Source organism: Mirounga leonina, unplaced genomic scaffold (genome assembly GCF_011800145.1).
Source record: "Mirounga leonina isolate KUSES-001 unplaced genomic scaffold, KU_Mleo_1.0 Mir_101799, whole genome shotgun sequence".
Classification (NCBI taxonomy): domain Eukaryota; kingdom Metazoa; phylum Chordata; class Mammalia; order Carnivora; family Phocidae; genus Mirounga; species Mirounga leonina.
Genome location: NW_023270210.1, coordinates 1,509,638 through 1,536,704, shown reverse-complemented (window position 1 = coordinate 1,536,704; position 27,067 = coordinate 1,509,638). Strand labels below are relative to the sequence as shown.

The 27,067-nt window shown below is 48.1% G+C and overlaps 1 protein-coding gene across 2 annotated transcripts in view; it reads right to left on the bottom strand.

Annotated features, from left to right (window-relative positions):
* MECP2 (methyl-CpG binding protein 2) overlaps positions 1 to 27,067 on the bottom strand; it is a 61,051-nt gene that overhangs the window by 7,220 nt on the left and 26,764 nt on the right. For both annotated transcript variants that reach the window (XM_035011059.1, XM_035011051.1), the window contains one exon: positions 876 to 1,226. In XM_035011059.1, the coding sequence (XP_034866950.1) occupies positions 876 to 973 (98 nt within the window). In that variant the 5' untranslated portion in view covers positions 974 to 1,226. The remainder of the gene's footprint in view (positions 1 to 875; positions 1,227 to 27,067) is intronic.

Below are 27,067 nucleotides of genomic sequence, written 5' to 3'. Positions count from 1 at the left end.
GGATAATGCTTTGCTCACCCTTGTCAGAGTTGTTGGAATCAAACGAGGTTGTCTGCAAATGTCTTTCCAAAACTGTTAACCTTTTCTGGATCATGTAAGGGCCAGAACTAAAATGTACTTATTCAGTCCTTCTCTGAAGCTCTTACTATTTGAACAGAAAATGCCCAAAGACCAGCCCAAAGCTGGACAAATGCACCAGTAACAGCTGGAAAGACATGTGTCTCTCCCCAGAGGCCCTGTCAGAGAGCCCAACCTTTCCCAACATGATTCACAAAGTGGACTGAGCCCTATGAATTCCTACTTCTTCTGGGTCATAAAGCCATGTCACAGAATAACTCACAGAAAGAAGAGTTTTAACTGGTTTTGAGAAGAGCCCCTCAGCTGGATGTTTTTCAGCAGGTAAAAGGGAGGAACCCAGAGAGCTCTGCTTGCCTTCCAAGCACAGGCCATGACACATGGCAGGTCCTGTGGCCTCTGGGCCCAGCCTGGGCAGGGCCTTGTGTCCTCAGTGTTTCCCAGGTGACCTCTCCTGGTCTCCTCACTGTGGCCCTGGGTAGGCTCTACTGCTATGCTACCTCCAGACAAGACTTGAAGGGCTGGTGGAGTAAAATCACTCTCTGCTACCCTGTGTACATCTCACTCAGGGCAGTGACCTCTGTACACAGTCATTTCCAAACACACCTGGTGGGGTCTGCAAGTGGTCTACCGAAGCCCTCCCAACCCAAGATGGGGTTACACACACACATCTTCCTGATCAACAAGTAACAAAGAGCCGCCACTCTAAGGGATCCCCATTAGTTTCTTAGCACCTGTCCCCAACCTCCTGCCCACCCAGCCTTCCCTGCTCTGTAGAGACAGGAGTTGCCCTTACTTACTTGATCAAATACACATCATACTTCCCAGCGGAGCGGCCAGATTTCCTTTGCTTAAGCTTTCGGGTCCAACCTTCAGGCAGAGTGGGGTCATCATACATGGGTCCCCGGTCACGAATGATGGAGCGCCGCTGTTTGGGGGAGGCAGAAGCTTCCGGGACAGCTGGGGCTGAGCCTGACCCTTCCGAGGTCTCCGCTTTGCCTGCCTCTGCTGGTTCAGCAGAGTGGTGAGCCGGTGGCTGCAGGGGCTCATGCTTGCCCTCTTTGTCTTCTTTCTTATCCTTCTTCACTTTTTTAAACTTCAGGGGTTTGTCCTTGAGGCCCTGGAGATCCTGGTCTTCTGACTTTTCTTCCCTGAAGTGTTAAATAAGTATGTAAGTATCACAGGGAACACACTGATTTGTAGAAAAAGTGAGCAATGGCAGGTTTGGGGTACCCCAGCACAGGTAGGGCTCTGAGAGACAGGGCTGCCCCGCCAATGCTCACCCAGATTTTGATGCCTTTCTCCTAGCTGTCCTGTGACCACTCTGACTCCTTCTGTCCCAAGTCCCACTCCTCTAACATACAAGAGAGTGAGCGGCCTGCACAGGTGGTATTCTTCTGAGTAGAAACACCATGTGGCTTCTTAGTGCAGCGCCTTGAAAGAGGCCACTTTACAAGCTGTGCCCGAGAGCCTCTAGGCTTGATGGCTAACAAGAGGCCCCTGACTGCTGGAGAGGGAGCTGCCCACCCAAAATGTGGGCAGGCCTACTCTTCACGAAGACCTGGCTTGGGTGTTACTATAGCCTCTGTATTTTAAGTTTTCTCAAATGTGTGCTTGATAAAAACCAGTCCTGGGGCACAGTACAACTTACTGACAGTAACAGAGCCTTGGGAGGTGGTGCACAGCACAGTGCTGTGGAAAGAACATGCAGGTTTTGAACCAGCCAACCTGAGTTCAAATCCTGACTTTGCAATTTCTAAACATGGGCCCAAGCAAGTGACCTCAACATCCCGTGCCTTAGTTTCCTCATCTTGACAATAGGTACCAACACCCCAGAGGGAGAAAAGTCACAAAGGCACACTATATAAACACCGGCCAACTCGGGCAACCAGAAACTGCTGCCCAGGGCTCTGCAGTGAGAAGAGAAGCCATCCCAGGTCTGGTAAACTTTTATCACCAGACATTCCCTTACAACACATGACCGCCTCAGACTCGACCAATGGAAGGGAAGAGCAAGGACAACGGTGCAGAAGAGCACCCTCCCCAGGTTCCAGGGCAGGCGCCTCCCCATTCTTTCCCACTGACAGAGCAGCTCCTTCCCTATACTTTGGCTCCACCTGGTAGGGTCCCTTCCTTGTGTGCATCGGCAATGATCACCATGAGGCCCTGGACCCTGGAATCAGAGTCTGGCCATGATGTTCTTGGGGCAGGGCTAAGAGGGCAGAAACACAACCTGGGCTGGGGAGGCTTGGAATCGGCCATCTGCTGGTCTCTCGGCAATTCATTCTAGAAAAGAGTAAGGCTATTCCTGTCCTCAGGATCTCAGCCCTAGAACTGTCCTGTCCCACAAGGCTCGTGTCAGCACTGGATCACTACCTCATGGCCGGTCTACCCCAAGCAACCTCTCCCTTGTTCACACTGTGGAGACTCCAGTGAAGGCACTGTGGTGTGCACTGGTAACCAGACTCAAATGATGTGGGTAAGCTGCCAAAGGTGGGTTTGTATCAGGACACACTTGGCACCATGAGGACAGGCCTTTTCTAAACAGCTCAGGTCAGGGGTCAAGACACAGGCTCGCCCCTGAGTTCCTCCCTATCCTGGGTCATCCTCTAGCAGTTCAGGGCTTTGGGCACGGCTACCAGGGTCACCCTGATCCAGCCCATGGCCCATAGGAGATCTTTTCTTGCTGTAAAGTGAGGGTCTCTAATCTGTTGCAGCACAGAGCTTAGTTTTCAATCCTCGCAGTCTTAGCTCCTCGGCAGGAAATGAGGAAGAATCCTGGGAAGCTAGGCGTGGCCTGTGGCCTGCATGCCCCCATCACAGAGGGGAGAAGGGGAGCTTGCCAGCGGCAGAGTGGCAGATGGACTGGAACGACCACTTCCACACAGTCCACCACAAGGGCACTGCTGAAGGCCAGGGCTGCTCCCTGGAACCGGGATAGTCCTGGAGTCAGAGGACAACACTGCACCCATGGGAAAGGTCTGGCTTCTTCAGAATGCTCATTTATATTCCCCAAATGGTTTAACCACCATGAGGTCAGGTACAAACCACATGCCCCGGCAATGCATCTTATATATAAACAAGGGTCTCAATGCCATCAAGGGCAATCCCTTCTAGAGCTCTACCCTAAAGAGGCACCCCCCAAATGCAAAACAACAGGTGTATGATGTTATTTGTAATGGCATTATTTTTCCTGCCCCAATACTGCACATAACTCAGAGAGCTGCCAGCAAGGACATGCGGAATGAATGGACGACACTAGGGATCGTAGGCTGCCTTACATGTGAGAAACAAGGGAAGAAGTGCTTCCTAGTCCCAGGGTGGGTGGGAATGAGGTAAGGTACAGGCGCGAGACAAAACCTCTCTGAATCACGTAAAAGTTTACATAACCAAAATGAAAACAAAAATAAGCGGTAACAAAATGTTACTATATTGAATGTAAACACAAACACATGAATTTTTTTTTTTTAAGATTTTATTTATTTATTTGACAGAGAGAAACACAGTGAGAGAGGGAACACCAGCAGGGGGAGTGGGAGAAGGAGAAGCAGGCTTCCCACTGAGCAGGGAGCCCGATGCGGGGCTCGATCCCAGGACCCTGGGATCATGACCTGAGCCGAAGGCAGACACTTAACGACTGAGCCACCCAGGTGCCCCCAAACACATGAATTTAACTGTATATCGAACTGATACCATACCACAGAGAAAAGATTTATTTCAAGTATCTCTGACCACAGTTCTCTGCACATCCTTGGTGGGACATACTCTAAGGCCTAATACGGCACCCCAGGGGCAGGGAACGCACCCAATGTCCACAGGAGGAGCCAGGCTGGCCCTGGGAGAAGTGGGTGGTTGTGGTTCTCCGGTGGCCTGTGGGGGCAGAAAGGCAGGGCAGTGCTTGGATGGAGAAAGGGAAAGTCAAAGGACACAGCTGCTGGTCTGGCCGAAAGGGCTCCTTGCACTAGGTGACACTGTGACAAGGCGAGTGTCCAAAAGAACAAACTGACTGGAACACAAGGAGGGACAAAAGAGGGAAAAGCCTATAGGAAGCAAGGGAGCAAGCCATGTGGCTACGTGCCAGAAGGTTCTGGGCAGCAGAGAGGCCTCAAGGGGGGATGTGGAGGGCTTTGTCAGGTTGCTATTGGGGAGCCTTGGGCAGGGGAAGGGATGAGGGCTCTTATCTTCCAAGGATCATTCTACTTGCTGTGCAGAGAGTGGACTTCAGGAAGCCACGTTCATATATTCTGGAGCTGGGAGGATCCCCAGAAAAACCACCCTTCCAACTCTTCAGTGTTACAGATGAAAAGAAAAGGAAGTATACAAAATTCCCTTGTGTGGTTGGGGAACTTGTCTGAGGTCACGGTTGAGTTGATGAATGTTCATCAACCGCCCTTGCCCTGAGCCAGACTCTGCTAGGGGCTGGAACAACAGGGCAGAATTATCATCATTTGGTCTTCAAGAGCCCCCAGTTTAGTCAGGGGGACAAGAAGTAACAAAAAAATAGTGATACCCTTCCCTGTTCCAGGCACAGGGGAAGCCCAAAGATGGGGTTTCCTGGAGGAGGAAGGCTTGAGCTGGGTTTCCAGGGCTGAAGAGTTCTACTGGCTGGCAAGGAGGGCTCAGGACAGGCCAGTGATAGTAGGCAGTGATATCAATAGCTCCACCCCTAGAGGGAGGGGTGACTAATGACTCCTACCCTGTGTCACCAATGGCTCTGGCTGGCCCTCTCTCCCATATTCTTTTGGGTTAAGATGGCACTTCTGAGGAGCATTCCCTGCTCCTGCCTTCCCCAATCCCACGAGCAAGAGTGCCCTAGGCCCCCCAGTGTGGTTGGAATACACCACTACATAGGTCAGCCCCCGCCCCCCACCCCGGCACCGACGGTGCGTGCCTTCTTTACTGTTGTCTCTCCACTTGACGCACAGTGCCAGGCACAGGAGTGCCAAATGACAATCACAACCCAGAGACTGTACCACCTTTGCTTCTTTTGATGACTGTATCCCTCTGACCAATAGCTTTGAAGAGCAGGGGCTAGCTTAGCACCCAAAGCAGGCACGGTCTGAGTAAGTGAATAAAGGATGAGTTTGGGTGCTACCGTAGCCTGCTGAGCACTGGTGGGCTGGGCTGGCAGGAGATGAGGCTGGGGCAGTAAGTGAGGGCCTGGGAGAACAGGCAGTGACAGTCTGTGGTGACAGGGAGGGCGGGGTGTGGGGGCAGCAGTATGGAGGATGGCTATGCTGGGAGGACAGGCTCCAGGCTTCCACGGATCAGCATCAGGTCTACAAACACTCCTCCTGTGGAAACTACAAAAAAATGCTAGACTGAACATCTTCTAGAAGATACTACAAAAGATGCTGTTTAAAAAGTTTTACTTGGGGGCGCCTGGGTGGCTCAGTTGGTTAAGCGTCTGCCTTCGGCTCAGGTCATGGTCCCAGGGTCCTGGGATTGAGCCCCGCATCCGGCTCCCTGCTCACCGGGGAGCCTGCTTCTCCCTCTCCCTCTGCTGTTCCCCCTGCTTGTTTGTGCTCTCTCTCTGCCAAATAAATAAATCTTAAAAAAAAAAAGTTTTCCTTGCACTGGTAAGCTGGTGAAAAAGGAATATACAGTTTAAAGAGTAAGGAAAGGAAGGTAGGGGATCCTGTTCTATGGATAAATCTGGCAAGTGTCCCGTTAACAAGTGATCAAACTGAGCATCAGCACTGTCCCATCTTGCAAGAATGGGTAACTGAGGCCATAAAGAAACAACTGGAAGATTCCAAAGAGAAGGGCATTCCACCCAACTGTGAGTCTGGACTCTTCAAAACAGCAGCCTGAAGAAAAGGTTTGGGAACTGCTCCTAGTTAAAGAGGACAACAGAGGGCGCCTGGGTGGCTCAGTTGGTTAAGCAACTGCCTTCGGCTCAGGTCATGATCCTGGAGTCCCAGGATCGAGTCCCACATCGGGCTCCCTGCTCAGCAGGGAGTCTGCTTCTCCCTCTGACCCTCCCCCTCTCATGTGCTCACTCTATCATTCTCTCTCTCTCTCTCTCTCAATAAATAAATAAAATAAAATAAAATAAAATAAAAAAAAAAAAAGAGGACAACAGAAGGCAACACGCAATCCTGTACTGGCTCCTGGTTTGAAGGCACTGAAGGGGTAGTCATGGGCCATTTGGGGAATGTAAGTATGGTTCACGTTAGCACGGTGCCAAGCTCCTTGAGGGTCAAAAGTGTACTGTATGCCCTTAGGAAAGCCAGGTTCAAGCAGCACTTGTGCGTGCAATGTGGCAACAGTGACTCAGGGAAACATATGCAGTACTAATGTGGCAGCATGTTTGAAAAGCGGGGGGATGACATCAATGTAAGTGGAAGCTGTGCGGGTTGACAGTGATATTTTGAAGCAGTTTCGGGCAAGTTTTCTAACAATTAAAGAGAACACCTTCACATTACACGAATACATTAAGAGGGAAAGCTGGAAACCTTGTTGAAGTGCCTTCTTTTAGTGGCTCAAAGACCCACAATGTTTTCCACAGCGTTATGCTCTATATGGTGAAGCTGTGAGTGTGAATGAAGGGAAGGTGTCAGGGTTATTTCCCTGTGTTTAAATAAAAATCATTTGCAAGGGGCACCTCACTGGCTCAGGTGGAAGAGCATCTGACTCTTGATCTCGGGGTCGTGAGTTCCAGCCCCACACTGGGTGCAGAGATTACTTAAAAAAAAAAAAAAAAAAAATCACTGCCAAAGGCAGCCTTGCCTAGGACCCCAATTTAAATGTCAAAGGAACGGTGTAATAGAATCCGCACGTGCACAAATCGGGGGGTTACAGCTGATGGTAATGCTGGCTGCAAATGTCCACAGACACTTCAGTGTGCCCTGGTGTTAGGTCTCTTAGCCAGAATTTTAATCAGAACTGTCAAGGATTTTGTTAGTGAGCTCAAATCACATAGGTTTCGCGTGGCTTACTCCTCCCATTTTTCCCATAACAACTCTTACTTTTTATTGTGTGATTTGTAGAACACACATATCACATGGAAGCAGAAAGGCCTTCACAAACTTTAAACATCTATGAGGCAGGAAAGAAGGCTCTTGAGTAATAAAACATCATCTAGTAAGTTTGCTTCTAGAATGCAAACATTAGATCAAACCTTTTCTTTGATCTAGCGAAGGAAAATCAGAGTTGCAGGAATCTTGTTTTTGAGCCAAATTACTGTATCCCAAGGGGTTTGATGGCGAGAACTGCCTGTACTTTCATAATGAAAGTAACCTCCAGTAATCCTGCAGAAGGCCGCCCTGGGAAGCTGCACCTGGCACTCATGTGACCCCAGGCTCCTGTCCATTACAGGGGTGCAGGCAACCAACAGCTGGCAGGTGCAGATGGCCAGGCAACTGTGACTGAGGGACTACTCAATCCCCAAGGCTTTCAGATTAAAAAAGAAAAAGGCTACAAAGCCAGGTGAAAGCAGCAGCTGAAAGGGGTTTTTCACTTGAATTGGAATCCAGCCCCCTCCCAAGTGAGCTCCAGGGATCCTTCCAGAGGCACAGCAATATCCTGGCCCCATTTCAGTCATGTTTGCATGAGGCCAGTTTCAGGATATAGCATTTCTCAGCACCGTTCATTTCTAGTCACCCATTCCACTGAGCTGCAGAAGGAGCCTGAGTCCTACAATGAGGCCATGACCCATCAGGGCAAGGTGGTGGCTACTTCCCCAGGTGAATGGTCAGGGACCAGAGGACAGAAACGGCCTTCTTGCAGTGGCTGCTTCCATCCTGCAGTGTCATTCACTCAGTGCTTCCAATTCTTTCTACCTTCAGTGTGAGCTGCAGAATCTCAGAATCAAGGAGGCTTCTTTGCACGAATCAATAAAGGCAGCTGCACTTTGAGATGCCAGCTTCAGTCCCTTTTAAGATCTGAGAGAAATCAAACTGGCACTGGAAGAGAGTGTCTCAGTGGTCTCTGGGGAGCAAAAGAGCAAATGGGGTTCAGCTCAAAGGCTATAGCAGTAAAACCTGAAGTTCAGCGGCTCTGAATTTAGCGTATTTTTAAATACCTCAGTTTTCAGAAGATGCAAGAGAAACTGTTTTGAAAAGCTAAATAAAATACAGCTCTTGACAGTCCAAGGGAGCTCCTTCCCCAAATGAAGGCACCTGGTGCCATACGGTAGATCGCATCTTCATAGCATGAGTCCGTCACACATGGGGCAAGAAAAGCAGGTTTAAACAAACCCTGCTACTGTGGAGAACAGTCAGGCAGTTCCTCAAAAGGTTAAAAATGGAATTCCCACAGGACCCAGCATTTCCACTATAGGTGTAGACCCAAGAGAACTGAAAACAGGGACCTGAACAGGTATCTGTAAACCCATGTTCATAGCAGCATGATTCACATTAGCCAAAAGGTAGAAACAACCCAAGGGTCCACTGACAGACGAATGGATAAGCAAAATGTGGTCCATCCACACAATGGAATGTTATTTAGCTTTAAAAAATGAAATTCAGACACAGGCTACAACTTGTATGAACTTTGGAGACTCTATGCTGAGTGACATCAGCCAGCCACAAAAAGACAAATACTACATAATTCCATTTATATGAAATGTTTCAAATAGGCAAATCCACAGAGAGAAAGTAGATTAGCCATTACCAGGGGCTGGGGGTAGTGGGTAATAGGGAGTGACTCCTAATGATTATAGGGTTTTTTCTTTCTTTTTTTTTTTTTAGTGGTGATAAAAATGTTCTGGGACCAGATAGAGGTGATGGTTGCACAACATTGTGACTGTACTAAATGCCACTGAATTGTACATTCTATTTTTTTTTAAGATTTTTTATTTATTTATTTGACAGAGAGAGCTAGAGAGCACAAGCAGGGGGAGGGGTAGAGGCAGAGGGAGAAGCAGGCTCCCCGCCAAACAGGAAGCCCGATGCGGGGCTCAATCCCAGGACCCTGGGATCATGACCTGAGCCAAAGGCAGTGATTAACCATCTGAGCCACCCAGGTGCCCCTGAATTGTACACTTTAAATGGGTGAATTTCCTGCTGTGTGAATTATATCTCAATTTTTATAACACCCCACTAAAATGACAGCTGACTTTGCCTATTACCCTAAACCGTAAAGGTAGGTTTTACGATGCCCAAGCAGTGCTCAGAACCCACAGCTGTCTCCAAGCAACCCTGTTTGGCTACAGGCAGAGTCCAGGCAAGTAACTCTGCCATCCATCTGAGAGAAAGAGGCCAGCATGGGACTGAGGGTGATATATGCTAGACTAGACCAAGCTGATTTGAATGCCATCTCTGAAGCCCAGGACATGGTAACCATGGCCGTTGAAAAGAATTTAGTTCAAGAAGTTTAATGACATAAAAAAAAGTTTGATGACTAGGCATTTAGCCAAGTTGAAGGTTGCTGGCTAAATATTCTGAGGGCATTTGATCAATCTTTTTCTTATTGTGGTTAAATGCACATAACATAAAATTTACCATTAGCAGCACTTAGTACATTCACAATGTTGTGCAACCATCACCGCTATCTAGTTCCAGAACATTTCATCACCCCCGGAGGAAACCCCATACCCATTAAGCAGTTATTCCCCCAGGTCACCTTACTCCCAGCCCTCAGCAGCTACTAATCTGCTTTCTGTCTCTATGGATTTGCCTCTTCTGGACATTTCATATAAATGGAATCATACAACCGATGGCCTTTTGTGACTGGCTCCTTCCACTCAGCATCATGTTTTCTAGGTTCATTCATGTTATAGTACGTATCAGAACTTAATCCCGTTTTATGGCTGAATAACATTCCATTGTATGGAAACAGCACACTTTGCCCATACATCTGTTGATGAATAGCTGGGTGGTTTCCACCTTCTAGCTACTATGAACATCTGTGTGCAAGTTTTTGCATGTTTTCAATTTTCTTGGGTCTACACCTACAGTGGAAATGCTGGGTCATATGGGAATTCTATGTTTAACCTTTTGAGGAACTGCCAGGCTGTTCTCCACAGGGTTTCCTTTGGGATTGATGAAAATGGTCTGCAACTAGATAGGAGTAAAGCAGGGCAGCAGAAACTGCTTCCACTCTGGAATGCTTAGCAGGTAGGGGCAAGCTTTAAACAGAAGTCATCACAGCAAGACCACTAGGAGTGGCACGGGGCAATGTTTCACCTACTCACTCATTCAGTAGCTAACATTCTTCTAGGTACTGAGGATGAGCTGTGCTAGGGCCAGGAATGCTACAGCAAGAAGACAAGCTTTCTACCTGCATCCATTTCTTTCTTTCTTTCTTTTTTTTTTTAAAGATTTTATTTATTGGGGTGCCTTGGTGGCTCAGTCGCTAAGCGTCTGCCTTCAGCTCAGGTCCTGGGATCAAGCCCCGCATCGGGCTCCCTGCTTGGCGGGAAGCCTGCTTCTCCCTCTCCCACTCCCCTTGCTTGTGTTCCCTCTCTCGCTGTGTCTCTCTCTGTCAAATAAATAAAATCTTAAAAAAAAGATTTATTTATTGGGGGGAGGGCGGGAGGGAGAGAGCGCACGCACGAGCCAGGAGGACCAAAGGGAGAGAGGGAGAGGGAGATACTCCAGCAGACTCCACACTGAGCGTGGAGCCGACTCAGGGCTTGATCCCAGGACCTTGAGATCATGACCTGAGCCAAAACCAAGAGTCGGAGGCTTAACCGACTGAGCCGCTCAGGTGCCCCAACCTGCATCCATTTCTTATCTTTCTCCTGGTGCTGTCTTCCGAGCAGAGTCAATAATGAAATCATAGCAATTCTGACGAATGTTGTGAAAGGGGAGATACTGGGAGGTAGGGGAGGAACTCCAGAATATGGATGCAATGGCAACACTATGGCCTGACGATGTGAGGCTGCTGGGGGTGGGGGGAGGAGAGGGTCCAAGGTGGTAAAGCTGGTGAAGCTGTGGATCATGAGGTGGCTTCCCCACCAGCTGCCCCCATGAAAGCAACTGGAGGGGGAGCTGGCCAGATGAGATAAGAACAGGAGAAAACCAAGAACCCAAACCTCATTACTGATGTTTCTGCTATTTTATCTCTTCCCCTAGAAAGGCCATATTGTTTGAATTTGCTCTCCATTCTCTAGCTTCCACATCTAGCAACTTCTCTTCCATCATGTTCCCTGGAGCCTTTGCTCCTACATGCCACAGGGTGCTCACAGTCCTCCCCTGCCCGAGTGGTTGGACACTTGGCCTCAAGTGCCCCCACGACAAATATCCAGTCTTCAACATACTAACAGCCAGTCTCCAAATGCACTTACATTATATTTGCCTTTTTGGTCCCCAGCAACACATTCCCACAGCTGCTTCTTCCCCCACTTGTCTGTTGATATTGTTTTCTTCTTACCTCTGTATACTTTATGTAAGTTTTACAGGCTTTTATCAAAGCGTTGGCTGCTTTTATCAAAGAACAGAGTATTTGCCAAAATAAATTTTCAACAGAGGCAATATATTTTTGGGGAAAAAAGAGGTAGAAAAGAAATCTCTAGTAATGGAAGAGAGAACTCCAAGAGCCAGCTCACTCTGTGTTTTCCTTATTGTGCCTCTTACTAGTGTAGGTCACCTCCCATCTGCATTCCTAACAAACTTCTTTTTCCCAGTGATGACATCTGAGCCCACCGAAATGGCCAACAAAATGGGAAAAAAGGGGGAAATCTGTCAGTGCTGGCAAATAAGAAGGGTGCCACCAACGGCTGAAGCACTCTGAGTGCTATAGAAATGGTGCGGCTGGGCCCAGTGTGAGTGAAGTACTGTTTGCGCAGTTCTACCTTACTCAAATACAGGAGCACAGGAGGGACCCACCAGGAAGGTCTACAAATACGATTCCCCAACAGAGCCCTAAGAAGTCTTCAAGGTCAGAACAACAGGACCTTGGAGCCAAGCTGGCTGAAATACAGTTTGCTCGTGGCAAATGGAAGGGCCTGGAATACCACTAGTGCCCTACATGGAAAGGCCAGTAATAGGCTGAGGGGTTTCCCTGGGCACTGCTGAGAAGGGGGACAGCAGAGAAAGACTGCAGTGCTCCAGTGAGACTGCATGACTGCAACATCCAGAAAGAGATACACAGATACAGATGGAGATCCGACTTGTTCCAGCAACCTCCCCAGCAGCACCCTGGGCCCCCATCCTACACCCCAGCCTGTCACCTGGCTTTGGATGACAGGGGTTCAAAGCCATGGGGAAGCATTGGACAAGCAGGAGGGACTAAATCTCTACCCCATAAACAACTCTGGGGACTGGCTAAGAAAGTAAGTAACACACCTATTGACAAGACAAGTATCAGCAAATTCAGTCACTTCCCTGTGTCTAAACACTAAATAGGGAGAAAATACAATGGGAAGATTGAATACTGTTCTTCCAGTCCAGAGCCCACTGGAACTCCCTTCAGAGCCTGACATTTACCTAGAATAAGCATCTGTGAACAGCCAGAGAAAGTATAGGGGACAGGGCCGTGACTTGCTTCCTATGACCATTGCATCACATGCCACACAACAGAACTGATTCCACACGGATTACAGAATTAGCTTTAAATGGCTGGTTACAACCTCCCACAGACTCGCTCTCTCCCAACCCCTAATAAAACCGAGAAACAAAGGTGGGAGGAGGTGTAAAGGGAAGACTCCATCAAACAAAGGAAAGGGACATAAACCTACTCAGCAGCCTACTGGGGCTCCTGCCCCTGTCCCCACTCTGGAAGCCATGCTGGGGAGCCGAAAATACCCAGAGACCTTAGCCAACGAGCTGGAGAGAAACAACTAGGTGGGAGTCTGTCACTTTTTCTGTTTAGACCCAGAAACTATAGAATCTCCTGCTGGGAGGTACCCAGCAAGCCAGGTGGGCTCTGTGGGAGATGACTGCTCTTGGGTACAAAAGGACCCAGGGAACTTCCCAGAGCCCGAGGTGCACCCTTTTCCTGCATCCCTGTGGGAACGGCATATACGTCCCTTAAGCAGCTAGAGTGAACCTTGGTATAAGACACTTAACATAATTCTTAAGGCAGAAAGAAGAATCCAGATACTGCCAAAGGCTACCCAAGGGTGCAGCTCCCCCAGTGTGCAACTTCTCTGACCACACAATACTGAGCTCATGATAGCCCAGAGGAGAAAGCAATGAGAAAGGATGCCAAGAGACCAGGAAGAAAAAGCCAAGAACTCCCCCGCTGTACCAAAGCCAACAGAATATCTGGAAATGACATGGTAACTCTGCAAACATATTATGGCCAAAAGAGAAAAAAAAAAAGAGATGACTCAGGAAAGGCAAAGTCTTTCACCAAGAAGAGAATATACTGAAGGAAAAGAAGGTAATTCTTCGCAACTTTGTAAGAGCATTTTCTCAACAAGAATTCAAAGATGAGATGATAAAACACAGTAATGAAAGGGGCAAATTCCCAACCTAGACAAACTGCAGACCAAAACACATCATTATGGAACTAATAAATACATTTAAAAACAGCCAGAAACAGAATATACATAGCTGAAAATCAAATCAGACAAATAGTGAATGCAGATGAAAAAAAACAAAAGCTAAAGCAATTAGAGCAAAGCTAATAGCATTGGAAGAGAGACAAAGACAATCCAACATAAGGGTAATTTGTGTCCCTGTAGTAGGGAACCCCAAAAACGGAACAGAAAATGCTATCAAAAATATAAGAGAACAGACCTGAAACAAAGATGAGCTACATTTCCACCTTGAAAGAACACAATGTGTTCCCAGGAAAATGTGATAAGGAACACTTAACAGTGAGACAGACTCTGGTCAACCTCCTCAACTTCAAGGATAACAGAAAGAATGCTTCAGGCATTCCAAGGGAAAAAGCAAACACAAACGACTCCAAGGTAGAAAGAGCACAGGACCAGGAGTGCACAGCATCTACAGAACTGCAGGGCAGCTAGCTGAGTGCGGCGGTGAGCAGCACAGGCCGGGGAGCCAGCCTGCAATGAGCTCTGCCTTCACGTGTGCACACAGACTGAGCAGAGACGTCAGAGAGATGGGCAGGGGCCTCTATGAGGGGAGTCTGAACCCAGATCTGGAGGAAGTGAGGGGTGAGGGAGTGGGTCATATAAAGTGCAGCCCAGGTATAAGGAGCAGCGAGAGCCACAGCCCTGACCCAGGAACAACCTGGCCTGTTCTAGGAAAGGCAAGAGTGGTGGGCTGGACCCAAGTGAGCAAGGAGGGGAAGATGAACTCAAAATGAAGCAGGCCAGCCCAAGTACTTTGCAGGGTCCAGTGCAAAATGAAAACGTAGGACCGCTTGTTAAAAAATGGAGAATTTTGAGATAACCACAGTAGAGCATTAAACCAAACCTGGTTCTTCTAAGGCCTGGACACTGTACAGGCTACATGCCCAGGAAGCTGGCTTTGCTTCCAGGCAATGGACTTTGGATTTCATTTTGAGAGGTAAGAGGCCCCCAGAGGGTTTTACTCTGAGGAATGACATGACCAGATGAACAGTTTAAAAAACTCATCCTAATGATGAAGTTACAGCATGTAAGGGGGGTGAGGAGGCAGAGAGACACCAGGTGCTGCAGGGCGAGCTCATGGTTTGGGGTATTAAATGTTTACTAGGGATTGACATCTGTGAAAAAAGGGGCAGGACGCAGACCTGGGCAGAGGAAGAAACTAAAGTGTACCACAGGCCCAACAAAGCTCCTGTGCACCTTGGACAGAGATGGCAGGGGTGTGTGGGGGCGGTTGTATCCCCACCTCGCTCAGTCACCTTAGTGCTGCCCTAGAAATGGTGGTATGACCTTGGCAAGGAGGCTTTTTGCAGCTGAGGCCCAGAAGAGCCCAAAGGAACTGGAGGCTGCCTGCTGACTGCACTCCCGCTACAGCAACCTCCACACCTGCCGCACAGGGCCATTGCAGAGTCTTTGTGGGTGATTAGGTGGCTTGTCTAGGTGCTGGCAGTAGAGGGCACGTGTATGCTGGGGGCAGGGGGAGGACAGATCAAGGGTCCTTTTTTTAAGATTGTACTTATTTGACACAGAGAGAGAGACAGCGAGAGAGAGAACACAAGCACGGGGAGTGGGAGAAGGAGAAGTAGGCTTCCCGCCGAGCGGGGAGCCCGACGCGGGGCTCGATCCCAGGACCCTGGGATCATGACCTGAGCCGAAGGCAGACACTTAACGACTGAGCCACCCAGGCGCCCCCACATCAAGGGTTCTGACTCCCAAATGAGATGTTTTCAATGTTGAGGCAATTCACCTTCTAAAGATCTAAAGGGCTGTTGGATATATAAGTCTGCAGTTCGGGGGAGAGGTCTGGGCTAGAGACAGATATCGGGGGTCCTCAGCACAGAGGTCCAAAGAGGCAGGTGAGTGAAAGAGGGCACCTTGGATGCTAAGCGTGGACAGCCCTCCCCCCACTATCTGTAGCTGTGATGAGAAGGAGTCAGCAAAAGAGACAGAGGAAAAGAAGCACGATCAGGTGTATCTGCCCAGATTATTGATGGCAAGTGACAGAGACCAACTCTAGCTGATTTACGCAGACAAGGACTTGATTAATAGGCTACTGGAAGACAGAAGGTGGTGATGTTTCCACGATATGAATGTACTTAATACCAGAGAACTGTACCCTTAAAAATGGTTCATATGGTAAATTCTGTTATGTGTATTTTACCGCAATAACAAAAATTAAGGAAAAAAGGCTACTGGGTGGCCAGACTATCCTTAGAGGGTTGGAGGAACAGGCTGGAGTCTAGTTGGCCAGAAACAATATTCCAATCCTGGGGCCAGGCTGACAGAGGGCAGCTAGCACTGCCTCTGCCACCCTGCAGGGGGCAGCACGGACCACCAGCACCACGGCCACTCTGTGGCCCAGTTAACTTGTCCTTTCTGCAGCCCAGATGCTGAGCAAGTGCTCCTCTGCTGGCTCTGATCTCCTCTGAGGATGAGTCTGACCAGAACATGGGGCACAAACCCATACCCTTGTGCAAGACTCAGGCCATTTTTTTCTGTAAAGGGCCAGACAGTAAATATTTTCTGTTTTGCAGACCACATGATCTCTGTCACAGACACTGCACTTGCCTGGTATAGGGGGAGAGCAGCTACAGACAATGCATAAAGGAAGGGGTGGAGCTGGGTTGCAATAAAACTTTATTTACAAAAACAGGCAGTGGGCCAGATTTGGCCTTGGGATATAGTTTGCTGACTGCTGCCCTGGCTAAAAGGGAAACTAAAAAGGGAAGCATCTGGCATTTAAGCAACTAGTCAGCTCACCTGGCCTCCCATCAAACTCATATGGTGGGGGGAGAATTCCCCCCCAACACAGAAGGGGGCTTAGAGGTGAGGTGTCCAAAGAAAATAAAACTAAGCCAGTGACGCTGCACCACGAAAGGGTGGGGTCCCCAAAGGGACACAAGGAAGGAAGGGTTTCCAGGAAGGAACAACCATGTTAAGAGGAAGACTCACCACTGGCCATGGCAACATGGACATCCACAGGGGAACATCCACTGGGGGCTAACAAGACTGACTGCTCTGTGGATTGTGGGGGAAAACTTCCATGAACTGGGCTGAGCAGAGTGGGAGGTGAGGAAGGTAAAGGTGAGTAGCCAAGTCTTGAAGAGCTTGGCCAAGGGGCTAATAAAACTGGGTGGGAGATGAGGAGGGAGTGCTCAGTGAAGATGGGAAATTCTAAAATACGTTCATATGGTGATGGGCATGAGTCATGAGAGAGAAAACTGACAGGGTCCCAGGGAGGGTGGAATCTGTGAGCTCAGAGCACAGGAAGTCTTTGTCACCAGCGGAGCTGTCTGTTAGAGCTCTGTGGGTAGAGCAGTTTCCAGTGATGACAAATTCCAGGCTATGATTATGGCGGTGGGTGGCAGAAGTCACTGAACAGAGGAGGGGTTAAGGGCCATCTACAAGCACACTTAAGTCACCTGTGGGATGGAAGGGACTGGGACAGAGAGACAAAGACTGAAGGCCTGGCACCAAATCCTTAGCAGAGGGGAACTGTCTGGGCAGTGAACAAGCCTGCAACAGGGAGTGTGTGGGCTTGGAAAGCTGAGTGGCATGAGTGTCACAGCATGCTTTTTATGAGAACATGGATCCTGAACACAGAGGACACAGCTTCTCCTCCTGTCTGAGGTCCATGGGCTGTGACAGTCAGCAGGCTGCTCTCTTAGCATGAGGTACCGTCAGGGAGCCAGGAGTGCAAGAGGAGGATCCAACCCAGATAAGGCCCGGGGGCTTAGTTAGGGTTCTTTTCAGGAAGAGATACTTGAACTGAGTCTTCAAGAATAAGTAAGAGGAGTAAATGTGGCAAGGGAATGATGGACATAGCCAGGAGTATGAGAGCAGTTCTATACAGCTGAGGGGTATACGTATGAGAAAAAGAGCAGCAACGAACGGAAGAGGACAGAAAGAGGCAGGGGTCACATCAGGGGCCCTGATGCCATTTGAAGACAGGGGTATCATTCTTGGGTTTAAAGCAGGGGAGTGAGATTTGACTCTAGGGACCTCAGGGAAGATAAAAATGTGTAGGAGAGTTGGCAAGTTATTGCAGGAGTCCTAAGTGAGATGAGGGCTTGAACCAGGTTGGTGGAAGAAGGGATGTAGAAGACACAGGTGGGAGAAATAAAGGAATGTGGGCAGTGAAGGGTGGGGCAGGTTCCCAGCTTGCATGACTGCTCCTGCTATCAACTGTGACAGAGACCGGAGGATGTGCTGTTTGGCTGTGTGCTCTTCTGATCTAACTACCTTACTTTGGGGGAGGCAGTGGGTTGAGGAAAATAGGAGGGAGAAAAAAGGGCAAAAAACCTTCAAATGCCTTCTGTGGTAAAATCTGACTAATGTGCACAAACACCCCATGTGCCTTTTCTAACATGAAACAAAACCAAGTTTTATTTCCTTCATACTTCTTTTTGTGCTCTCTGTCGCCACCTAATGGGATGTCAGCCTCAACCCAAAGACCTGTGGACTGACCAGTGGGCAATGGGAGGCTCCTGAGATGGGATGGGGTGGGGGGCAGCATCTGGGTGGAAAAGGACCTGTCCAGCTAACTTTAGATGTCTGACAACACCTCTAGGGTCCATGGACCACCTTCTGGAAGATCAGAGGTTCCTGGAGCTCACAGAAATATTCATTAATAATACCTTGCTCAGGGGCGCCTGGGTGGCTCAGTCAGTTAAGCATCCGACTCCTGGTTTTGGCTCAGGTCATGATCTCAAGGTCGTGAGATCGAGCCCTGCGTCAGGCTTCACGCTCAGTGCGGAGTCAGCTTGAGATTCTCTCTCTCCCTCTGCCCCTCCCCTCACTCGTGCTCTTTCTCTCTAAAATAAATAAATAAAATTAAAAAAAAAAATACCTTGTTCAACCTAAGATCATTTTCCAGACGTGCTTTGACCTTGACTTCTCTGTACTCCCAGGATCAACTATCAAACTGAAGTATATTGAGGGAACCACTGTGTAGTTATCCACGAACTCTTGTCTCGTGGGACAAAAATTGTGGGGCACCTGAGCTTAGCTGAGCTGTTTTGGGTTCTGGTGTTTAATGTGCCACCTTTTGTTTAGGCTTATAAATTTGGGAATGCAAAAAAAAAAAAAAAAAAAATCTCCTAATGAAAAGTCTTAGCTATGGGGACAAAATAAGGAGCTATACCCCTTGCTGCGTATTCAGATGGGAGAAAGGATGAGAGTGAGCTATTAATAATCCCATCATGGGGGCCCAACCCTCATGTTCTCTTCTAACCCTAAATACCTCCCAAAGGCCCCATCTCCAAATATTATCACATTGGGGGTTAAGGTGTGAACACATGAATTCTGGGGGGAGGGGGCACACAAACACTTTGGTCCCTAACAATGGAGATGTTTATTTTCTACTGTTAAATGGAAAATGAAAAGGCAGTGGATGGCACTATGTACACTGTGTGAAACCAATTACAACTCAATCTGAGGGGCGCCTGGGTGGCTCAGTTGGTTGAGTGCCCAACTCTTGATGTCAGCTCAGGTCACGATCTCAGGGTCCTGAGACTGAGCCCCACATCAGGCTCCATGCTCAGCAGGGAGTCTGCTTGAGATTCTTTCCCCTCCCTCTCCTCTCCTCCTGTTCCCACAGATGTGAGCTCAGGCTCTCTCTCAAAAAAAAAAAAAAAAAAAAAGAAGACGCTTCAATCCGAAAGATAGTAGCACAACAATGAGAATGTACACTTAAAAACGGTCAAGATGGGGCGCCTGGGTGGCGCAGTCGGTTAAGCGACTCTTGGTTTCGGCTCAGGTCGTGCTCTCGAGGTCCTGGGATTGAGCCCCGTGCTGGGCTCCAAGCTCAATGCAGAGTTTGCTTGGGATTCTCTCTCCCTCTGCCCTCCTGCTTGTGCTGTCGCTGTCTCTCTCAAATAAATAAATCTTTTAAAAAATGGTCAAGATGGTAAATATTATGTTATACGCATCTTACGCATTTTTTTTTTTTAAAAAAGCCCTCAATCCAAGGGAAGGCAAGAAAGAAGAAAAAATAAAGAACAGAAAGTGTGGAAAAAACAGAATGTACAAAATAAAGTGGTATGAACAATCTAAATGCATTAGCAATTAAATGGATGTTAATGGATGAAACAGATTTTTTAAAAATCCAGCTATTTGCCATTTTCAAGACCTACATCTAACCCATAAAGACACAGAAGCAAAGAAAATGAAAAGTGGCAGTGCTGACCAAAAACACAGGTGGTACAGTGCGACTACCCATCAGATGTAGTAAAATTCAAAGCAAAAGCCCTATTAATTATAAAGACACTCACTTCATAATGCCAAAGGGTTCAACTCACCAGGAAGATAAAACTGAAAACCTGGGCGCCTAGGTGGCTCAGTCAGTTAGGTGTCTGTCTGCCTTTGGGTCAGGTCATGATCCCAGGGTCCTGGGATTGAGCCCTAGGTTGGGCTCTCTGCTCTGTGGGGAGTCTGCTTCTCCCTCTATCCCTCCCCCATACTTGTGCTCTCTCTTTCTCTCTCACTCTCTCTCTGTCTGAAATAAAATCTTAAAAAAAAAACCCTGAAAACCTGGCTTCAAAATAAATAATACAGCCCAAATTAACAAAGCCCATGAAGAAACTGATGTGTCCAGCAGCAGAGAATACTGAGACACGTGTTCCCCAGCAGTGGGTAAATCAAACAGACAAAATGACAGTGAGAAGAGAGTATATTTTCATAACCCAGTGAACAAGACTGAGGTGATGAGCTTATATGGGCTCCTGCACTCCCACCTGGCAGCTGCACATTGCATTCAGGCAGCATGCTGCGAGGGCTTGTGTCACACAGACCACATTCTCAGACCATACTGCAGTTTAGTTGGAACTTGATTTTTTTTTTTATGACAGTAACTAAAACAAAACAAAAACAAAAACACAAAGCCACATGCTTGGAAATTTAAAAAACACATTTCTAAATAATTGGGGGGATGTCAAAGAAAGACTCATAAAGGGAGTTGAGAAACCCTTTCAGCTGACTTAAAATGATGATACTATACATCAAAACTTGATGCATGCATCTGAAATAGTTTGCAGGTCAGCTTTAAATGCCTGTATTTGGAAAGAAGATTGGAAATCAATGAGCTAAGTTTACAATTTGAGGAGCAAGAAAAAGAAAACCAGAGAATGTACTCCATGAAAGTAGAAAACAAGACAGAGATAAAAGCAGAGTGTAATGAGTTGTAGGTGCACAGCAATACAAGACAATAATGCCAACAAGTTCGCTCTTTACAAAAGTAATAAAACCAACAAAATTCTACCAAGACAAGGAAAACAGAGAAGGTACAAGTAAACAATACTAGAATGAAAAGGGAGACATAAATACAGATATTGCAGAAGTTTATAAAAGTTAGGCACAACTTCATTGCTAGTAAATTTAGTAACAGACATAATGGACAAAATATACCTTAGCCACACTGACCCGAGCAGGTGCAGGGAACATAAAATTAGGTTTCAAGTTATGTGTATGTGCACAGAACACCTTACAGGAAATATATCAGACGCTGGAAGCAGCTGTTCCCCGCAGAGGGGCCAGGGTGGCGCAGACCAAGGGTCACCCTATGGTGTGCACTTCCTGAGTTATGAACCGTGTTCATGGGTCACCTGCTCAGCAGCAAATCCAAACACACCGGTAGACAAGGAAAGACCTCACCTGGCTGGGTGTGCAGGCTGGCCCTGGAGGTGGGGAGTGAGCTGTGTGGCAGGATCAAACCCCAATATTAGTTGGCACTAAGTCTCTTTCCTTCTTCCTGTCCTTTTAACCTTTACAAATTTAGTAGGTGGAAATGGCATCTTCTTTGTTTTCATTTGTGTCTCTATCACTGAGGCAGAATTCCTATCTTCACTGGCCACCTGTATCTCTTCTTTTATAAATTTCCTGTTCACACTCTTTGTTTGTTAGTGGTGACTAGTGGTAAGTTAGCAATAAGAACTGTTACATTCAAGTCTAGACTGAAAAGGAAATTTAAAAATCTCCCCAACTCACAATAAACAACTGTGGAACAGCCCAAGATCACTGTTCCCAGTGCCCAGTTGGAGGCATTAAGTATAGGATGATTCACTGGATGGTGATTTGCAGCTGAACTATTCAAACCCTTCAGACTCACCCAAATCCCATGAAATTGCATCTAAGCATGCATGCATGCATTCATTCACTCACCAAATAGCCTGTTTGTCAAGCACCGGGCTTTGATGGAGGCCAGGGTCTGCTGAGAGCCTCACTCAAAGCAGGCACTAATGGTGCTTCCTGCCCTTCCTCACCTCTTTCCAGAACGGCCCTTTGAGGCACTACCAGTATTCCTACGTTATAAGCCCATGACCCAGACAATATATAGTCCATCAAAAATCTCAGAGCAGGACATTTTCCCAATACTCTCACAATCATCACTTTACAATCTCACTGAGTGCTCAGCAACACAGCAAAGCAATGTTACCAAAGGCAACACTGAGGCTCAAGGAGGGAAAAGTGACTTGACAGCTACTGGTGAGACCTGGGATTTAATCGTAAGGCCACATGGCTCAAAAACCTATGCTTGTCCACTATACTTAAGATAAAATTGTGAAAGTAGCAGGTTTTTACCTTGCCTAGACCCCATGCACTGCAGCAAGATCCTGGGTTGCAAGCAACAGAATCCAAATCTAGCTAACTTCAATCACAAAGGAGTTCTTTGGCAGATCTGCAAATGGAGAGTTGACTCGTGAACTAAGCCCAGAGAAGCAGCTGCACAACTGAGAACACTAAAGGGGCCATCTGGTTGGGATACCCACCTTGGGCACCACCACCGCCTCATCACTGTTGGAAGCCACTACCATGACTTCTCTCTCACTGTCCCTCAAGAGTCAAAGTGCCCGAGGACAGTATGGGTTTGGCCAAGCTTAGGCCTCACTACCATCCCCTAGCTTCCAGGGAGCAAGGAGAGGGAATATCTGTCACCCGCAGCAGACACTGCCAGCTACCCCTCAATGCCCAGGTTCACTGTTGGCCTTCCTATCAGGACCCTGCGCTCAGCTAAGGAAAGACATTTTCCAGCTTCCCAGCAGAACTGGGATGACATTCTGGCCAATGAGACGGTGGCAGAGTACACTGCCTGTCCTATTCTTCATGCCTGCTCTTGCCCCATGGACCATGGGCAGAGCACACCTCCCCGCCCACTGGCTCTGTACCTGCTCATATGCCTGGCTTCCACTGATGAGACTGAGGAGGAAGAGACTGTAAGTAGCTTCTGTGTCTCTGCTCATTCCTTTCGGGAATGACATCCGCCTAAGAAGAGACTGTCCCTGGCAGTTGTTTCTCCCTCCGGGTCCTGGAACGATAGGCTTGGGAACCGATCTGAACCCCATTTGGCAGCTGACCTAGACCTGAGTGTGAAATAAATGATTGCTGTTCTAGCCACAGTTCGTTCCTCAGTAAAAACTGACAGATGTGGACACAGAAATGGAAGTTACTCAGTGGGACTGGAAGGTGAGCCCAGAAGTGCTCTTCTGCCCTTCCTCCATGCCTCCTTCTTCCTACCCGGAGAGAAGGATGCAACGGCTAGACCTGCAAATGCCATCCTGTGACCATGGGCACCCTTGCGGATAGAAGGTACTTGCTTAGGGTGATGGAAGAAAAGGACTGAGGGGCCCTGGATCGCAGATACTTCTGGAGCCACTGCAATGGCCACTGGGACACCCTGCCTCCAGACTTCAGGGCACAGGAGAGAAGACAATTAATCCCAGCTTAGGCTTTCTTAAGTAGAAGCTAAGGTCCACTTCTACCTAAGAGCCACAAAATGGGGGATTCAACACCAAAAAAAGTATCAAGGTGCTTAGAAACAAACAAAACCCACACCAAAATGTTCACAATAAACCACATGTGAGGTTCACTTGTTACATGGCTATTTCATCAAGTTATCACAATCACTATAATGCAAGCTACTGAAATATGACAAAATAAATTCTGAGATTCTTCCTATTTCTGTTGGCTAAAAATGCAGCCTTTATTTGTTTATAAGTGAATCCAAGAGACAAAAACAAACCTAGATAATTCAGAATGTATTGAGGACAACACATATGCCTTCTATGTGATAAGTTCCCAGCATTATTTATTCAAAGAAAACTTGCTTTACTGCAAGAAATATAAAAAGCTTAAAAGTAAAACAATTAATGATGTAACACGCTACCTCCTACACCACCAGATTCCTTTCCTTGCCTTCATAGTAGTGGGTGCCATAACCTGACCAGAACAAAAACAAACACATTGTTCAAATTGCTGAGACTCTGAAAGTTCAATTAGCCAGAGCATTTTGCTCTCCCAAACTACAGCCACCGAGCAGGAAAAGGAGCAGCCCAAGCCTGCTGAGTGAGCCTGGACACCAGGTCCAGGTAGCAGTCATACATACACGTGTGCTTGGAGGCCATCTGGTGAGCCAGAAACTTTGCCCCTTACCGCTCCTGGGAGACTCAGGAGTGACTCCATCAGCCGCTCATGCTGGGCACCGTACTACACAGGGGAAGGTCCCAAGGAGTTGCATGGAGTCTCTGCTCCAGAAGCTCATAACCCACTACGGAAAGAGCAACATGCCAGAAAACCATTGTCCTTTTTAGCTATGGGGGCTACCCCCGATGTCTGTAGGGGTCCCTAAGGGCCCAAGGAGGGGAGTGGTCAGGCTCCTCAGGCCTGAGAGCTGGGGTGGGCAGCGTCAGCCTCTTCTGAGCAATCAGTTCCTCAGGTTCCGCCCAGTCGGGCGGAAAACCTTTAATAAAGGCCATTCTCATGGGTACTTTAAGCAGCACATCTGTTGGTAAAACACAAATGTTGTTACACAAATACGAAGCCACAGATTGCAAAGACACCTGACAGTCTTTAAAATTCATTTCTCCTGTTCTGCAAAGCTGCACTGGAAAATCATGCTGTTAAATTACACACTCATAGAGGATGTAGGTTTAAAAAGTGGGGTAACTGTGTGGGTGTTATTTAGGCTTTCATCAATTTGTTCCATGTTTTTGGATAACTGCAAATCCCCCAAAAGTAAATTAAACGAACCACTCCACATATCTGCCCTTTATGTGTACCTTCTGACTCCAGAATGCAGGTTTGATTAACCCATAAACAAAACTGTCCCTCTTGGCCACAGAGAAGCTAACGAGTCAACAGCAGAGCAGGCTGCGTTCTATTCTGCCCCTCTCAGTGTTAAGACAAAATCTTAGGGCACGGTCCCACTACGGAATTCACTGCATCCATCCATGCAGCAAGTATGCATGATTCTAGGCACTGGAGGTAACAGCAGGGAAGAGGTAAGAAAATCCTTGCCCTCATGGGGCTTCGATTCTAGTGAGAGGAAGAGGGAGAGGGAGAAAGACAGAGACAGAGACAGAACACAAATAAAACCAATGACTAAAACAGCATATAGCAGATGGTGACAAGTGCTAGGCTAGACAGGAAAAACTGGTGGGGTAGAGGCAGATGTCAGCTTTCAGGGAGGGCCACACTGAGACGGTGACATTTGAGTAGACTTGAAGGAGATCAAAAAGGGAGCCGTGTAATATCTGGGGGAAGAATGTCCCCAAGAGAGGGAAGGGCAGGGGTATACCCAGATGGTCCAGGAAGGGAGGCCAGGGAAGCCACAGTGGATGAATGACAGGACAGTGGCAGGAGAGGTAATCACACCAGGCCACTGTAAGAACTTTGGCTCTAATTCTGAGTGAGGGGGTCCCCAGGGAGGGTCTTGAACAAAAGGATGCCATACTCCAGCCTGCACATTGCAGGAATGAACAGAGATGCAGGCAGCAAGCAGCAAGGCTGGGAGCTTGGACCAGGATGGGACCAGGAGAGATGGGAACTTGTCAGGGAGAATGAACAGGGCCTGTGGACAAATGGGACATGGTGTGGAAGCTATGTGGGTAACTAGCACCAGGCTTCTGGCCCAAGGAGCAAGAAGACCAGGGGAAGAGAAGGCATTGAAGGGGTGGTGGTGTCAACGCCCAGGTTTGAACAGGTACAGTTGGAGAAGCCTGTTAGAAGACAAGCAGATACTAAGTCAGCACTGGGAGCATGGGTCTGGAGCTCAGGGGACCTGGTTAGCCTGGAGACATAAATTTGGTAGCCAGAGGTTTGCAAATGGATAGACAGCCATGAAGCTGGATAAGACACCTGGGGAGTGAAAGTGGAGAAGTATGAGCCCAAGGCCCTCCAACCTCACATGGGGCACAGAGGAAGACCCAGCACACACTCATGAAGGACCTCTTGAGAACTACCAAGGGTCTTTGAATACGGTGGACAATCTTGCCTGCAGGGATGATAGACAATTTGGTCAGTCACCTATTCTGTTAGAAAGGGACCAAAGCTGTGGCTTGGAAGAAACAGGGTGGTCAGGGTAGGCCCCACTGAGAAGGTATACACTGATGCAAAGCCTCGAGGGAGGGAAGGGACTGACTCATGTAGGTAACTGGGATCACTGATACTGACAGGAAAGTGGAGAAGTTAACCACTGGCTCCTGGATTTAACAACACAAAGGTCATCATTCATGTCAGCAAAGGGCCAACTAGAGAGATCTCAAGAAAGTGTGTAGAGAGAGTGGAGTCCTGCTGGTAAAGGGAAGCAAAGAAGCTGGAAGGGTGGTGGGGTCAAGGGCCACTTTTGTCAAAGTTGGAGAAGTAGCAACAGGCTTCAAGGGGGATGGGAAGGATCCAGCATTGAGGAAAGAATTCCTGACACAGGAGAGGGCTGCAGAGATGGCCCAGAACAGGAACAGGAGCAACGGCCCAAGAGAGGAGTTGGGGTATGGGGTGGGGGGTAGATGCTGGTGAGGAGATGCAGGACCTGCTGATGCTCTCTTTGGACTGCTTCCCTGCTCTCCAAGAACTAGGAAATGAATGAGGTATCAGCTGCGAGAAGGTGTGATGGCTGAGGAGGAGGGTGGGAGAGGCAAGGAGAGACTGGGGAATTGTTGTATGCTAGCCAGAGAAGGCAGGGGGCTCTATTCAGCTGTGTGGCAGGTGATGACTGAATTTCATCAGGGTTAAGGCTTTGACAACAGAGTATGACAAAGCATGAAAGTGGTGAGGCTGTGGAGGTGGCATGCCAGGGAATTATCACGACTGCCCATGCCATTCGCACTGGGAAGGATATGAGTGAGGATACGAGGGAGGCCCAGGCCAGGGAGCAGATGGAGCCTTCACTGGCATCTGAGTGCCTGCAAGGACAAAGGCTTATTATTGAAGCTGGGTATGGAGGCACTCAGCTGGACACATAGAAGGAGCTCTACTTTTGCAGATGATGGAAACGATTAGGGCTACACTTTCTGGCACCAGCAGCAGCTACTGTAAAAGTTGTCTGACTCTGAGAAAGAGCAAAAAGTTGTGGCTATGCTTCAGGGCACGTGCACCTTTTAAAAAGTCATTTTTTAAATGAGCACAACTGTAAGCACTTTCACTTTTTTAAAAAAAAAGATTTTATTTGACAGAGAGAGACAGTGAGAGAGGGAACACAAGCAGGGGGAGCAGGAGAGGGAGAAGCAGGCCTCCCGCTGAGTGGGGTGCCCGATGCGGGGCTCGATCCCAGGACCCTGGGATCATGACCTGAGC